General features: G+C 34.2%; 1 protein-coding gene across 2 annotated transcripts in view; it reads right to left on the bottom strand.

The window, feature by feature from the left end:
- LOC128234683 (fibrocystin-L-like) overlaps positions 1–15683 on the bottom strand; it is a 46043-nt gene extending 30360 nt beyond the window's left edge. The window contains exons 1-20 of one of the 2 annotated variants that reach the window (XM_052949083.1): positions 15488–15683; positions 12408–12482; positions 10552–10678; positions 10113–10221; positions 9703–9760; positions 8844–8985; positions 7987–8060; positions 6528–6570; positions 5907–5977; positions 5087–5203; positions 4372–4715; positions 4133–4200; positions 3572–3731; positions 3202–3310; positions 2768–2911; positions 2369–2529; positions 1773–2000; positions 1057–1190; positions 458–630; positions 19–173 (exon numbers count right to left, since the gene is read on the bottom strand). In XM_052949083.1, coding sequence (XP_052805043.1) covers positions 19–173; positions 458–630; positions 1057–1190; positions 1773–2000; positions 2369–2529; positions 2768–2911; positions 3202–3310; positions 3572–3731; positions 4133–4200; positions 4372–4715; positions 5087–5203; positions 5907–5977; positions 6528–6570; positions 7987–8060; positions 8844–8985; positions 9703–9760; positions 10113–10221; positions 10552–10678; positions 12408–12482; positions 15488–15566 — 2571 coding nt within the window. In that variant the 5' untranslated portion in view covers positions 15567–15683. Of the gene's footprint in view, positions 1–18; positions 174–457; positions 631–1056; positions 1191–1772; positions 2001–2368; positions 2530–2767; positions 2912–3201; positions 3311–3571; positions 3732–4132; positions 4201–4371; positions 4716–5086; positions 5204–5906; positions 5978–6527; positions 6571–7986; positions 8061–8843; positions 8986–9702; positions 9761–10112; positions 10222–10551; positions 10679–12321; positions 12358–12407; positions 12483–15487 lie in introns of those variants that run through there. The other variant, XM_052949084.1, reaches the window with a different exon arrangement.
- Positions 15684–16785: the final 1102 nt, after the last annotated feature.

The following is a 16785-nucleotide window of genomic DNA, read 5'->3' as shown; positions in this document are numbered from 1 at the left end:
ACTCTCTGAAAAGATTACCCCAGCATTGGCCACCGCAAACAGTGGAAACTCATTGCCGCATTCGTAAGGCTTTATTGTGACATCATACTGCGTTTCCGTGACAGCGGCCACAGTGACTTCATTTATTATTGCTCTGTTTGGCATCGCCGGTGGCGACCTTCTCAGGTAGGCCTCTGAAAACACCAGTTGTACATCTGAACACTTGTGGCCCTTTCATTTTAAAAAAATATCATGTTTTCGAGTTCATACTGGCATCATATTCTCATGTTCATTCTATCTATTAAGAAATATGAAGCAAGAATTCTTAGTTCAAACAAAGTCATTAATTATTTAATACCATGGAGATATAAGACACATATAAGACACAACCTAGTGGACATATAAATTTAAACTTCATGTATAATTGATATTTACAATTCTGAAAGTTCCATGCTTGGAGGAAAACTAATATACTAACCACTATCTTCCAATGTGTTTTCAGTGCCAATGAATACAGCATCAACATATCCTGGCTTTACAGAGTTCACGCTGCTTACGAACACCTGGCGAAGTATGTGCATGGTATCCGCAGGGTACCGGTCCATAACGCCATCGTAAATATCGTAACATGTATAGTACCATGTGTTTGACCTGCAACGAGACAATTGTATCTAAAAATAGGAAGCCATTCTGGGGCCTAGACCAAGGCCCTATCATTAATATGAGTACACTAATCACTGGACTGCTTTACCTACCACCCTCGAGCTGATTCAAACTATTTGTTCTTGGAACAAACATGCAACAATACTTACAAATTCATTACTAAATAGCAACTTACCGAATGTTCTTAATAAAAATGGACATCTTGTTTTTTTTAACCATGGATATATATATACAGAAAGATGGTTTCTAGGGTTTGATTGTAACAAAAGAAAATAGGCCACAAAAATAAGAAACTTATAAGCTGAAATGCCTGAATAAGGTCCACAGTTTATTGACCAAAGGTGTATGCATGAAAGAGGAATGCAGAGATTCCATGATTTTTTATAAATTAATCTATATTGACAAAAAACTTACTCTGTACTTGAGTCGGTCTTGAATTCATACGAGAAGTAGATAGTTTTTTCGGCAGTCTCACCATCAGATGCCTGTGTTACAGTGATTTTGACACCGATAAATGACTTCAGAAAACCCTTGTAGGCAAAACACAGCTGAAAAAAGAAATAAATTTTACATTACTTCATAGATGACATAATTGTCCAAATATCTCTGGTTAGGAGTAGACTTTATGGCAGGTTTCATTCTTTCAAATCCGACTTCACTTAACTGTAACTGTGACTTTGTTGTGAATTGTCAACAGTAGCATGTGTAATGAATTTCATGTGAATATTGTGTACAGTTTGGAGTCATATCTGTCACTAACACCATCCCTGAAAAAACACACCATGCTTGTTTTTTTTCTTCAAACAAGAGGACCACAATCAGGTGTCCATACAATTTCATCTGTGGTTTAATATCTCAGTAAAAAGGGGCATCATTCCATAAATATTAAAGCTAAAGTAATGAGCCTGGCATAAAGCAGCATATTGTCTCAGGGAAGTATTTAGTTAAATTCAAATATCTTGAACACTTTTTGAGTTATTTCAAAGATTAAAGTTTTTGCTCACAAACGCTATAGAATGAAGACGAGTGGCTGCCTCATAAGACAATGAGGCAATGACAGAACCTGTAATGTTTTTACTAAAAAACACAGACAAACAGAAGAACAGACGAGCTAAAAACACAAAACTGACCACTCCATGTTGTGCCAACATTATGCCAAAATCCTCCTCTGCTGCTTGGTAGATTCTGTTTGGGTATTTCAGCGCATATCGTCCACAGAATGGCTCTGAGTCCTTTACCCGGTATCCTGACCACAGCCCAGACGACGCTTCAAAGTTCTCGTAAATCTTGGCTTTTCCTTTCCCCTCAAACACTTCAGGACACTGGGCTTCAAACATCCCATTGACAATAGTATTGAGCTTAAAAAGATAGGAATAAGCTATAAGATTACATCAAGCATACAGCAAAATGATCATAGACTAAATAATTTTTTGTTCATTACGTTTAAAATGAAGTTTTCTTGCTTTCCCCACAACTGATAGAGACCTCTCATCCTAATATTTTTTCCAGCATGTGTATCAATCAATTTTTATTTATTTCATAATATTTAGCCCACATGCTAACCTATATCTGACATTAAATGGACTTAAATTCATTTCACTGATAGACTCCGCACACTGAAAGGCTGACGGGTTGTTACTTCCAAGGTCAAGACCATGGTATCATCACCTGGGTGACCTTTGGTGTCCTCTGACACATTGTAGGTGAATAACTACAATAAACATACCTGTGACTGACTGACACTTGACACAGAGAAGGGCTGACTGACTGTTCCCTCCAAGGTTAAGGCCACTGTGTCAACATCTGGCCGACCTTTGGTGTCCTCTGACACATCATAGTCAATCTCTGTCCCATTGGGGCCCATAACAGATAAGTCCGGGAAATCACCTGTTATTTATTTATAAATGTACAGTTATTTAGAATATATATAACACATATAAATCTATGAACATGCAACAAATGCAACGATTTTCAGAGTTTCGGAAGTGTTAACGTTCATGCAACTGGTGCCATCAAAGACATCACCAAAGCAATGGTCATAGAACAACTTGTCAGTAAAACATAAAAAATAATCCAAGTCAAGGAAAAATATATTATCACATAAGAATTATGATGGCCAACGTACCTCTGTTAGACTGGAAAGTGACTTTATATGTGGGCGTCCCGGTTTCTTGCCTGGTAACGAGGATGGATTCCCCAGACACCAGGATTGGAAGGGCATTCATTGCTGCAGTAACCAGTGTGTCATCCATTCCAATGTCAAGTTGTTCTGTTGGGGAGAAAAATATCACATTAGTGACATTATCTGGATTCTGCATTTATTAACATATAGTTGCATAAAATAGATCTGAAACGTAAAGAGCATTCATTCATACAGCAATCTATACACTTAAAATCCATTATACTAGGACCCTCATTTGACTTTTTCATTTATAAATATAAAACTTTGAGTAGAAATTTTACAAACTTAGTTCAGCAAATTTCAAATAACAAAAAAACACTTTAAATATTGCCTTTTCTAAACTGCTCATTTATTGTTTTAAAGGCAACTTAACTGACCTGTATATACTCCATACAACCCAAGTCTAAACTGTTCGGCATTGTTGATTTTCACAGTCTGCTCTTCCTGACTTGCTGTCTTGCTAGTAAACTCAAAGAAGTCCAGGCGCTGCAATTGAAAATGCAACCATTAAAACTTATGGTAATCATTATATGACAGTACATCTAATTTATTTTATAACATCACAAAGTATTATAGATATCCTAAATATCAATAAGGTAAGTTGTTTTAAAAGTCATCATTTTCAAAAGTTGTTAAGATACTGGTAAAAACACCAACAAATGCCCACAAATAACATTCTATTTCTGCACCAGGGTTTTAAGAAATTCCTGAAAGTAATATCTGACCATGATTTATGATGCTACTAACCTGGACATCGTAGGTGATATCAGAAAGGATCTCAAGGGTCTGTTCTTCCTGTACAGCCCTGCCTGTCCACTGTGTCGAAAACTTCGTGTCGAAATGATACGCCTGTAGGTAGATGAACGAGTCACCCCCATTCTCATAGTGGGTGACTTGCAGTAAATACCTGGAGGTAAGTAAAAACAAGAACCATGATCAAAAGACAAATTTGCAATAGTCATTATAAATAACATTAATAATTAGTGTTATATAATACATCAAACAGTTCATCAAAACACTGAAAGTTGGCTTCAATTTTCTTGACATGGTTGTGTGACCTTGACATGGTTGTGTGACCTTGACATGGTTGTGTGTTTTTTTTTTTAAAACTTCAGTTGTGCAAGTTGTGCATTAAGTCAATAATCAGAGTTAACTAAAATGAATACTGTAATGTTTCACAGACATCAGCCTTTAACATAAGTAATACTGCAAGAGTGGTGACAGATTTCCACTACCAGAAGGTATGCTCAAGATGGTGGCATGTACAAACGCTATTATTAACATCAGTAACAACAAGAGACAACCTACCTGTTCCCTGCAGTAAGGTTCATTCTTGGAGACCACTGCATTGACCTGGTACTCGTTACCATGGCAACCTAAATAAAAGAAACAATGTTTTAAATTGTAAACTTAAATATCAGAAATTTTCCACTTTATCTCTACCGGTATTCTGTCTCAATGCACCATAACTAAGTGTTTTCAGTTGATGATTCAAAATAGTCTATTTTAGAAAAGTACATTCCTGATACAAAAAGAAAGATAGTTACCCCATCTACAAACAATCTTGCACCATCATCAGCATTCAGACCAAACGAGTATTCCCCATTGTGGGGTGGGGTAAAGTATGTGGTCATCCTGCTTGCGTAGTTGTCCATTGAATCAGAGTCGTAGTAGCTAGTCTCATCCAGCCAATCAGAAACATAATTCGGGTCAGAGCTTGTCATGTCCAAGATGGAGTCAAGGTCACCTGATCCTTTAGAAGTTTCATTCCAATACTCATAGATGACACCTCGGTTACCGTGGTAACTGGGTCCATGGCTATCAGGCTCAGCAGCGATGATACATTCCACATATTCATCCACGACAACATTGGTTATTTCACAAACGGTATCTGGAATGAAAAATAAGTTTTGATCAATAGGAAGTAAAACAAGAACACAGCACAATTATGTTTTACCAGAACAAAGCATAATGATGCCTTACCATAACACATCATGTGTTATTGTTTGACTTTCCATTAACTTCTCAAGAGTAAAACACCTGAAAAAAATCCAGTGATGAATATTGTTCATCATTCATGATTATGTAAATATTATCACACACAAGACAACTGCAAAGTATAGTCAAATAGTTGTTTATTTGAGCTAAATAACATCTTCAGTAACACGTCAATCAATAAGAAAAGTATAAAATATCATTATACAGTATATCATTTATTACATACAAGAGTATTATATGAAATATCAAAACTTGTATTCCTACCATCAACATAAGCCCTCAGCTTAGAATATGGATCATTCTCATCAATATAACTGCCGTATATTGTGAGGAGAAGTCCACCAGCTGTGCTGCCAGATGTGTGACTTATGGATGTGAGCTCTGGAATGGTGAAAGTTCAAACATGCTTGAAAAAAAAAACATACAAGAAAATATTTATACTTATTTTTTGTGCCTGTTAGTGCTAATTACATACAGATACAGATACAGATACATATGTACATGTACATACCTCACACTTAAGCCTTTTCACAAAAGCCAGTGCAAAGGAGCACAGCATTTTGATCTGACAAAGTCATGGTTAGATTAATATGCTGGCACAACAAGTTTTAAGAGATCATCATCTGGTTAAGAACCACATAATAAGAGATATTCATATTTTCATTCATTAGCAAATTATCTGAAAACTGCTCGATATGTGTTAAATGGAAAAAAAAAGATCCATTGCTTCTATATGGTAGGAAGTGTTTGTGAAAAAATGTTCAGGGTCTAGTTTATTTACTACGTCTGAGGGTAAGACTCAAGATTCAAAAGTATAAATCTCATGATTATATTGCTTTAAAAAGAGCAGGCTGAACATTGTAGAGTATGTTAAAAATATATAAAATACAATATGTTCAATTGTCCTCATATACAATATCAAATTAAACTATATTAAAGATAGTTTGTAACTTTATTTTGCTTATGTGAGCCTGAGTCCAAAAACCAGACTTAAGTTAGTGGATATAGAGGGCGAAAGTGAAAAGATTCTATCTGCCTCTTAAACCACTTCATTTTCACCCTCTCGCTATGGGGCCTGACATACCGGAGTAGGACTGGTACATGTAGATCTGGTCATTATAGGCGACCCTGTATACATCGGAATCAGGGAGGGACCTGAAACAAACAAGAAAAACTATGGATGTGTGATATTGGCTAAAATAATCAGCCTTTCATGGATGGTGTTTTTAGCCACATTTTGTACCAATATAGCTACAAAGACTATATATTACCACTTACCAGATTGTTTAAAATGTGATTTCATTGTTTTGAATCAGGAACTAAATTTTCAGGCCAAATGACAAAGTGTAAAATGTGTCAAAGGCGGTCTCTCAGAATTGACTGTTGAGGTCATCCTTGCTGTGTACCATTAGTTACTTTTTTTCTTTTTTTCTAATTTCATTAATGACTTTTTAAATATTGTTCTATATTCAGGTGTTAAATGTAGTTTTACATAACTTCATGGTGCTAAGGTTTAAATGTAGTGTATAAATAGCAGAAAGGGTTTAATGATAAGAAAACCATCATGTAATTTGTATACCAAAAAAATATCACTAACAAGTGTTTTGGCCTTGAAAGATTGAAAAATTGTCTTTTCACAATGTATATTGTACATCGCATACCCTTAAGATAACAGAAAATCTCTAAGATGTTTTCAGAACCATACCTTCCATAGGGGGCCTCCACGATAAAACTTGCGTTGTAAAAGCCTGCAAAAAAAACAACATATAGCGTATTAAAAGATGATAACATTATTTTAATTTTCGTCATAAATTAACAACCCTAACATCATGATATGTTATATGACAAAACCATACATTTGTACATTTGCAAGAGGAATTGATAAAGTATGGTTGAGTATATTACATAAATCATGTTTTAAACGTTAAGAGACCTTTAAACATTATGTCACAAGTGTAGCTACTTTATGCACGTTCATAAATACCGTAAATCAGACTTTGTGAGAGCTATAGAGAACTAAGCAATGATTTAATTGAGACATTTAAGCTAAAAGTATCATAACAAATTTATGGAGAAATTAGGCATTAAAATGTCCCCATTACTCTTTTATTTGACACAAAGAAAATTAATGTACATCCAAATTAATTTAAATATTCAGACATTGGTATTGGTTTTTGATTTTGCAAAAAGTCTATCATTATTTTGGGTAACTAAACTTGATAATTGAATAAAAAATCTCTACAAGACATAAAAGATATAAAGATTTTATCACATCATTTATTTCCATATCAAATTGGTTTTGAACGTCATTCTTGAACTTTTAACATGTTGTATAAATAAATTATAAAACAGAATTTATCTATAACGAACAACGTAATGTCATACAGGAATGAATACTTCCATTAATATATATATAATATCAGATTTTTATAAGAGAAATCAAACAAATAGAAAATCTTATTATCTGAAAAAAGTGATGCACAATAGAAGTTGACATACATTTTAAATTTACTGACAATTTAAGCTCTTGACAGTAAAATTATTTCTACTTTTGAGTGCACAATGGCTAAAGATAGATAACATATCTGTAGCATCTATAATTGATGATTTCAACCTACAAAGTTGTATAATGTACAACCATTACATGATTGGGGAAAATCCAGGGCTTTTATTTCATATCAAGCGTTGGAAACAAACAAAAAACATCATTAAAGGTATTTATCTTTTTGAGACAATCTCTCTGGAATACCTAATACAGGATAAAGCACACAAATTACTTTTACTTCGATGTATTCTATAGACATATTTCTCACATACTTCACTCTTCAGGAAACTGGCCAAAGCCAAACCATCATGATCACAAGAGGGCCATGGAGCGAATGCCAATGCTCGGTGGATTTTTTTTAAGATGTTCAAGGCGGCTGTATATTTGCATATCATCGCTAGCATTTGAATATCATGAACCTTTTCTGTCATGGCTAAGGTAAAAGCTTTTTGCAAACTCATGACAAGGACGACAACTATGACAATAACGAGGCTATGACGAAACCTCAATTAAAATAAAAAATCACCAAATTTAAAACGATTTCATAAAATGAACAGAATAATTATAATAAGAAGAAATAAGAAAAAAAGATCAATTAATATTGAAAATTATATCTTACCAACGGAGGTGCCCTTGTGTTTACAGGTGAGGGTGCCATAGTCAGTGCCCTCATCATTCAGTGCAAGCCCAAAGCTGGAATAAATGAAGGAATTTAATAGTGACAACCATACAAATTAATTGCCATCTATTGCATCAATAAAGCTTTTCTAAAATACCAATTAAATTATTTTTTCAAAGGTTCAAAACCTTCAACTGGTGTTGATTATTTGTCAATTTTTGAAAGTCATACACACTAGTCTTAGAAAAGAGATTTTTTATGATGATTGATATAATAAACAGTTATTAAATTAGTCTGCTGAATATAAAAATAAAATCAACAGCAATAGAAGTAAAACCTTTGTAGAAACAATTTGCATTTTATTGTTGTTATTCTTTAAACAGCTGACGTGATGTCTCAATTTACTGCCAAAATCAATTTAAAGATAATTGTTATATTAGATTGAAATTGTTCTATTAGCTGCAATGATTATGCAATGAAAATAGTTTTGATGATATTTCCATACATAATGGAAGAATTGGCGGTCAAAGTACGCTGTCACGATACTGAATATAACAGCATTCTGATAATATTCATAGTTTTCTTTGTAAAAAGTCCATGGAACTGGTGCCAAATAAAAATATTTTCCCTTATATCATTCTCATCCAAATTTTCTTTAATTGTGGCAGATATGATTGGGCAGGTGGGCAAATTTATTTTATATATATTTTTAAAAAGAAAAACATGAACAATATCTGTATTTAAGATATGTTTGCCTGCTTTGTAGCGATATTACTACAAAGCCCAATTTTTATGTTCAAGTCAGGGTATATAGAAATTGGATCAGAGAGTTCTTATCTAGTATAGTCAAAACATACAATGCATCTTTTTCTCGTAGTCCACAATCCTGTGGCCCAACATAGACACGGAGTAGTCTTTCCTCGCGACCATTTGTTGCGCTGGCCAAGTTACTGCCGTAACGATCACTAAACAGCTTCCCTTTCATGTTGACAAAGGTCCCTTAAAAATAAAATATTCAAAGAAAAATGTTTACAGATAAAACTGATAAAAGTATGAAAAGGAATGCCTTAGCGGCCACCATACAGTCTCTGACTTATGTCGATAAATGTCAAACGTTGACATTAATTTTTCTTAGCACTTCCAAAATGTTCTTTTCTTTTAACAGTCTTTATATATTGGTGTTTATTGATCTGTGAACTATCTACTGCAGTTAAATGTGTTGTCCTATCTAAATTGGGCATTTGTTTTCATTTCCAACAATACTTTTACTCTTTGTATGATTTTTTTATGCTGTATATGCAAAGCTTTAAAATTGGCAATCAATTAAAGTTCAATCATTATGACAGAAGTACAACTTCAACATTAAAACACTTATATATTTGGAAGTTAAAACATTTTAAACAATCAACTTAAGTAGTACTATTGAATAATGGCCATGAGTATCATCTAGTTTTTGTTTAATTCAGCAGAAGTGATACATATGATATTAAATCATCAAGAAATCAATGCAATTATGGCCTGAATTGCCTGAAACCTACTTTATACAATAGTTATGAATTATTCATTTATAAGACAATCTATGACTGCAGTTACAATCAGAAAATAATCAACCAGGAAGTTATTCTTTTAACCTCAAGACAAATTGCATTGCATACATATAGGATCTAAGGAAGAGGCGCTAGCAAATATAAACTACCAAACACAACATAAACTTACCCGGCATTCCAGACTGTGGTGAAAGTTCTGAGATGGTCGGTGTTTCATTGGGTCGCGGCTGTAAAGAAAATGATGGTTCATTGTTTCAGTATTTATTTCAGTAACAAAAATATAGCACGCTGCTTAGTGCAAGACGGCTGTATCACAATATAGAAAAAAAAGGCATTACAAGAGTCTTGCGCTAGCCCTCGATTGGTTACTCCAGTAAAAATCAGGTTTAATATGTAATGAAAACTATTTTAGTATAAACAGTCAGATGAGAGGTGCACATATCAATGACTGTTGTGGGAGCAGCCAGGGCGGAACAGCCAGGGGGGAGCAGCCAGGGGGGAGACAGAAACTGACAAAACCATCTTCATTGTTTGCAAATAACACTTTTTACTTTATTTGTAAATATAAGCCTTTCTTACCTTGTATGTACAACTAGAGCTGGTAGGGTTACCCCCGCACAGGGCACCGTCCGGAACCGCCTGTCCGTCCACAACAACTTTCACATAGTAGTTCTCTTCCTGCATGCCACTGAAATAGAATTAAACAGAAGTAGAACATAAATAAGAAATTTGTGAATATTTGAATGCACAGGGGAAGTTATAACACATAACTGAGCATATCCGGTATATATTTTTCTGCCCAAATTTCAGCACCATTCCCATTGCCAAAACAATAATTGAACAATGTTAACTAATTAAAGCCAAGATGGGAGGCAGAAATTTATAAAACAAACTAACTGTCTGTTTACAAAAGCTTTTTATTTACAAATACAACTAGAGCTGGTTGGGTTAAGTCATAAATTGAATCTCCCTTTTACCGAATGAAGCCCATAATGGTAAAGCAATGTAGTCCACAAACCTTGGCGTATAACACATGATCTGCATTTCAGTGGTTCCATCCTTGTGGACCCCACATGTGAATTCCGTGCCGGATGCCCCGACCAGGTACACCTCATTGCCTTCATTGAACTGGTCCTCAGAGAACGCTGCAATTAGAAGTGTTTGTATAATATATGAAACTACTAATATTAAGATTCCTATTGTTTACCAAAATGCATACTTTCAAACATAGGTACCAGTATCAGTTGGAGATGGTGAAAAAAATAACTTAGATTCAGTGAACTACTTTTTAAAAATTAACACAATAAAAAAATTCTGTAAAACCATCATATATAATTTTGAATATTGTTTTTGGACGGTACTGCCAAAGCAGTGCGGTTCATAGGATACTTTTTGACAGGCATGCATTATTTGGTTCTCGGCTTGATATCTCAAACAGATGCATCCAGGAACCAGTGTTTAACAGAGTGCATGGCCAAACAATACAAAGAAGTTCTTCCTACGCAAATTTGTAAATTTTTTCGTAAACACATTCTTTCTTCGAGAAATGTTGGCGCATCCAACCTCTTCAAGACAAATGCAGCTTCATGCCCATTCATTTTGTTTAATCACTTGAAAGTTTCAAATTTATTGAGCAGGGGGGGGATGGTCTTAGAGACCATACTTTCTATATAACTATACACAAAACAGACTGACACTGGCACCTATGCTTTAATCGTACGGCTTTATGACAATCAGGGACATATCTATAAATAATAGGTTAATGTGAAATGTGTTTGATTATGCACCAGTCAATTGTAACCACAGCCCCCCCCCCCCCCCCCCCCCCCCCCCAGGTCCGGGGGTGTACTGGGGATAGGTGGAAAAATGGGCCGTGTTTTTACCTTCCAGGTGGCCCGCAGTGCCGGGTGAATGCAGTGGTTTTTGTCTTCCCGCCAAATATAGCGGGGAAAGGGCCTTACAAAGAGTCCCTTGGGTGTGCGGACATTTGGCTGAGGTTTGCAGGACGAGACTATGCCTGGGCTTGGCTGGACCGAAAGTCCCCACTATTCCCCAGACCTTGGGGGGCCGTGGTTACAATTGACTGGTGCATTATTTGGCTTGCATGCAAAGCGTTCAATATGCTGCAACAACCATGCTGACGTCAGAGTCAAAATGAACTAATAAAAAACTTGTTATTCTTTGAAACTATTTATAAACTTCACTTAGATGTTTCATATAAAATACATCTTGTGACTTGTACAGATTTTTATTTTTTATATCACCCTTAATGTTTCATCATAAAGGCCCCCGTAAGCCATGATAAGGTGTTCAAATGAGATTTGTAATCCATGAAAAATTAAACTGTTTCACCAATATATCTTCAGATCAAAGGCGGCCCTGTACCAATGACTGATTTATATGGGTCTCCACAGAAACTAACTCATTCTTAGTATGCATAATAAATACCAAACCTCTTTCTGGGTCATAAAATCTCAATGGAACCATGTTTCAGAAAAAAAAAAAATCAATAGCAAAACAAGTAATTAAATGTACATTTTTCATAACTTATGTGATTCGGCCCAATATCTGTACGACAGCATGGTGAAAATGTCACTGCGTTACTAAATTATATGACAAAAAAAAAAACGACTTTGTACTGTATTCTTAAAATAAATGAAAAAAAGAAGAAAAAAAACTGTTTGAATAAGGTCTCTTTAATCCTTCTTACATAACCGAACTACATCTAGTTGTTATCGAATGTTGTCTGCAAAAATCAAAGCTTTGTTCCAAATTCATTTTAAATCACCTGTGATTCGGAGACTGCAGTATCTCTAAAACGGTAAACCTAAACCGAAAGTGAAAGTGAAACTAGTCTGTGCTTGATTTACTTACCGTTACCGTAAATTGTTAACCGAGTTTCTCCGGCCAAGCTGCCGACGCGTGGCCAAATCTCATTGACATATGCACCTGAAATAATAAAAAAGAATGGTAAGTGGAATCAAACATGCCTTAGCCAGTTCAAAAGGCGGGCCAAAAATACTGATGTATTTCGAACGGTTCATTTCATGGTATCTAAAATTATTACAATTACATCATAAACGTATTTATATAACCGTACAGTAAATTCTTTCGAACTTATTATAAATTTTATATGTTTCGCAATCAAAGGAAGTTAAAATTAAACAATATTTTGGTTATTAAATATGTAGAGTATTTGGATTATTAAATGCTTATGCAAAACCATAATCAATTAACAGAGTTTTTAAACATAAGAAACTAAGCTTTACTAGTTTCAGTCATTAATGGAATTTCTATGAACATGACTGAATAATAACACATTCTGTCCACTTTTTGGAATGAAACCCGAAAATAAAATGCTATTTAAATAAACACAAAATCGTTATTTTTTAGTGTTTGTATTTATTTGTGTCAATAAACAATAATCATGTAGTATTTGTGTATGTGATGTTAATATATTTGTGTCTAAAGTTCGTTGTCGTTTGGACCACTGCCTTGTGCCCCTGAACAGCTAGGGTTTATTTTTTAATGATCGACTGCTGGGTTGGCCCCTGAATCTTTCATTGTACTATTGGTAACTTGTCAATACGTTCAAATAAGTACTCTTTGAAATACAGTCGCTGCTGCCGACTTATTACGTATAAATGCTTACGTGCACTAATATATAAGTACCCCAATAACAGAAATACATGTAGGTTGGTCTTACTCTAGAAATGTAGAAGTATCTTCATTAAAATCATGACTTGATAAAATTGTACAGCTACATCGTTATTGCAACAAAATAAATTGTTGCTTATAAAATTTTAGGGACTATTGAACAGTTTATAATTTCAACATTATCATTGAAAATATGTTATTTTGTAAAAATCCCATACGTAGAGTATTATCCCAATTATGTCTCGTAACTAGGAGAACAATTGTTACATTACAATGAAAAGGGTACTGGAGCTTAATCGTCAATTCATTTAAATCGCCAATAACAAAGTTGGATATCACTGAAAAGTAAGCAACTTACGGAGGATCCGTTATGATAATAAAAAGTATGTTTATTACTGTCACCTACTCAACCATTTATAATGCGTACACATGTAAGCTGTCTGTCCTGTTCTGTTTATGAAGATTTACAAAATCAAGCAATTTAATCCCATGGCTATTACATTTGTATGTACATTTTCAACAGAGGCCCTAACAGAGGCTTACTTAGGAACAAAGTTGGAATTGTCATAAACAATATAAACATTATCATGTTTAATAAAAAAACACTTTTTGCTGACACGACTATTAATACCACCAGATATAATTATTCAAAAAGTTACCAAATTCAGAAAAATAAGTGATATCATTTCCTAAGATTTCAAAAAGGTCTACATTAAATATATTGTAGACTGGAGAACCATCGCCCCATATATACGATACACAAATACACACCCCCTAAGTATTAAAGAAATTACCAAATAATGCTATCATTTTTTGTTTACTATTTGAATGCTGTTAACTAGATGGTCTATAAACGAAATAACTGTCCAAATAGATCATTACAAGAGCTCAACATATAAGTATTGGATAAATAATTCAGTTTTGAAATCATTACATATCATTGGCACTATTAATCACTTTTGCATCTTGTTTGTGCATGGACCGGAGGCATATATGGTACTTTAAACTTAGAATGAATGCAATAGTAACTTAGAATGTAACTTAGAATGAATGCAATAGTAACTTAGAATAAATGCAATAGTAACTCAGAATGTAACTTAGAATGTAACTTAGAATGAATGCAATAGTATATATGGGTTAGGGTTATATTACATCATATTAATTAGATCTCTCTCTCTATAAACGGTTGATTGAGTGATGCCAATTTTATTGCAGGTATATCATTGATAATATCTTTAACATCAATCGATCTTTATACTATAAATCAATTTGTGGCAATCATGTCAAGTAATAACAGTCGGAATATTAGAAATCTTTCAAAATTTATATACAATGCTATGAAGAAAAGTGCTGAAGCTCTCGCTATCGTTGCTTCTTCATTTGATGCAATGTATTGCTTTATTTATTGATATCCATATATTTTGTATATACTCGTCAGATATAAATATGTTTAACTGTTCTTCTGTGTTGCCATTTGTGTATATATGACATTGTTTGTGTTTGGCCAAAGGCATGTATTTGCTGAGATTGCCAATAAAATGAAACTGAAACTGATAATATCTTCAGAAATCCGACCCACATATAAGTTCATTCTTTAATACTCCATTAACCATAATGTTAATTGTTGATGCCTTGTGGCCCGATGCCATTTTGGTATCGTTTGAATGTGTCTTGCTTGCTGAATGCTAGAATGTTAAATAAATGACCACAACTTTATCATGTCACAGGATTTGCCCTTTATTTCAACGGAAATTCGACGTGAAATTATGTACTTTGTCTCGTGACAAAACAAAGCTTATTTGTTACCATCTTTTTGCACATAAAACCCTTTCAAATGATGGTTAAATAGCATGGGGTCACCAGGCATCCGAAATTCTCATAGTTGTGGGTCAGATACCTTAAATGCAAATTTTGTTCGAGACTCTCTCTCCTTGCACCGAGTTTTAATGGAATAAAAATCTCAAAAATAATTAAATGCGGTGGCTGCATTTTGCCGTCCAATCAAGTTTTATTGATTGTGCGTGTGAATTATACACTAGCTAACATGACCTAGTTTTTTCTTTATGTTTTACTCTTTTAAAAAAATAACAATACATTATATTTTTTCCGGTTATATTTTAACCCTTTAATATCAAATGTGTTATAAGGAATCATCAAATTTACCATCAGATTCTGCATTATCTAAAAATAGTTGATGTTAAGCACAAGCGCCAATGAATTCGTTAAAAGTTTGAAAGAACAGTAAGTTAAAAAAATACAATAAAATATCTCAATATAAAAATTGTCATAATAATTACCACACGAATTGTAGATCTGAGTACTGATAAGAATCCATGTTATCAGTTGACGAAATTTATTTCTATCACGTTTCCCCATTGCTCCGTAATTCTATTCTGAATTCTGACCGGAGAAATACTGCATTTTATATGTCCAAGCCCGTTTTACTTTAACATCCCAAACAAAACAGAATTAAGTGGCATTTATATAAACGCGACCGTGACTGGACATGATACCTACGTATATCTTTGCCAATATAAAGTTAATAGGATTATCGTCCTGTTTTGATGACTGAATACGTCAGTAGATCTTTTATTTTGATATTACCTGAAAAGAAATATCGCGCCAAATGCTTTGTTTGATGAAATAATCCTACAATGAATGATCCACACTTTAATAGCACTTTGAATGACGCTCAATATCGTATGGTGCTAAAAACAAAAATATTCTCCCCAAAAATCAAAAAGATCAACAATCTTAAATTTTCGAAATATTTTACGACGCTTGACCATCGATTTGGGGTTTTAATTTTATGAAAGACAGCATCGGTTTCATTGTTTTTTTTATTAAAAATGAGGGAAAAAAGTCAAATTAAGTCTTATTTCCAATTGACTTCAATCACTAGGTAGCACTAGCCTTCTTAATACAATATATAGGGGATATTACCGTTTATTACGTATAATAGGATACTTTTCTGACGCCCTGTTTCATATCGAGACCGCATAGCAGTCGATGGATGCACGTCGTCAGAAAAGCGTCTTCACTGGCGTAGCTCCACACTAATGGAGCGAACCTGCACTTTTCTGGTCTGTCGCATGTCCGAACCGGTTTAGTCGTTAGCAATTCAAAACAAGAGTGCATCAAGTTGATTTGCGGGAAATTATATAAAAAAGAATATTATTAAAATATATCAATTATTCAGAGCTCCAAAATGAACGATGATGTGTGTAGTTTAAAGGAAATGTGTTTATTAAAAGCCAATCTATTGATCACCAAAATAGAACCCATTTAGAAACATTGAAATAGTATAACATTATTAGTATCCAGTGGCATAGCTTCCAGAGGCTTCAAGGCCGGACCGGCACATATTTTTTTGAAAAAAACAAAAGCTTCCCGTTAATCAGACCTTTTGTGAAATTTTAGATTCATTTCCACTTTAGATAAAGGTCAAAATGCGCCGTTAGCCAGACTACTAATTAAAAAAATCAGATAAATGTGCTTGCACATCCAAATTGATCTAGCTATGCCCCTGGTGTCATATTGACAGAGTGTCCGGAGCGGCATTTCCTACATTTGAATACAGAACTGAACATTTATG

This window comes from Mya arenaria, chromosome 5 (genome assembly GCF_026914265.1).
Source record: "Mya arenaria isolate MELC-2E11 chromosome 5, ASM2691426v1".
Classification (NCBI taxonomy): Eukaryota; Metazoa; Mollusca; class Bivalvia; order Myida; family Myidae; genus Mya; species Mya arenaria.
This window is presented reverse-complemented; position numbering and strand designations above follow the sequence as displayed.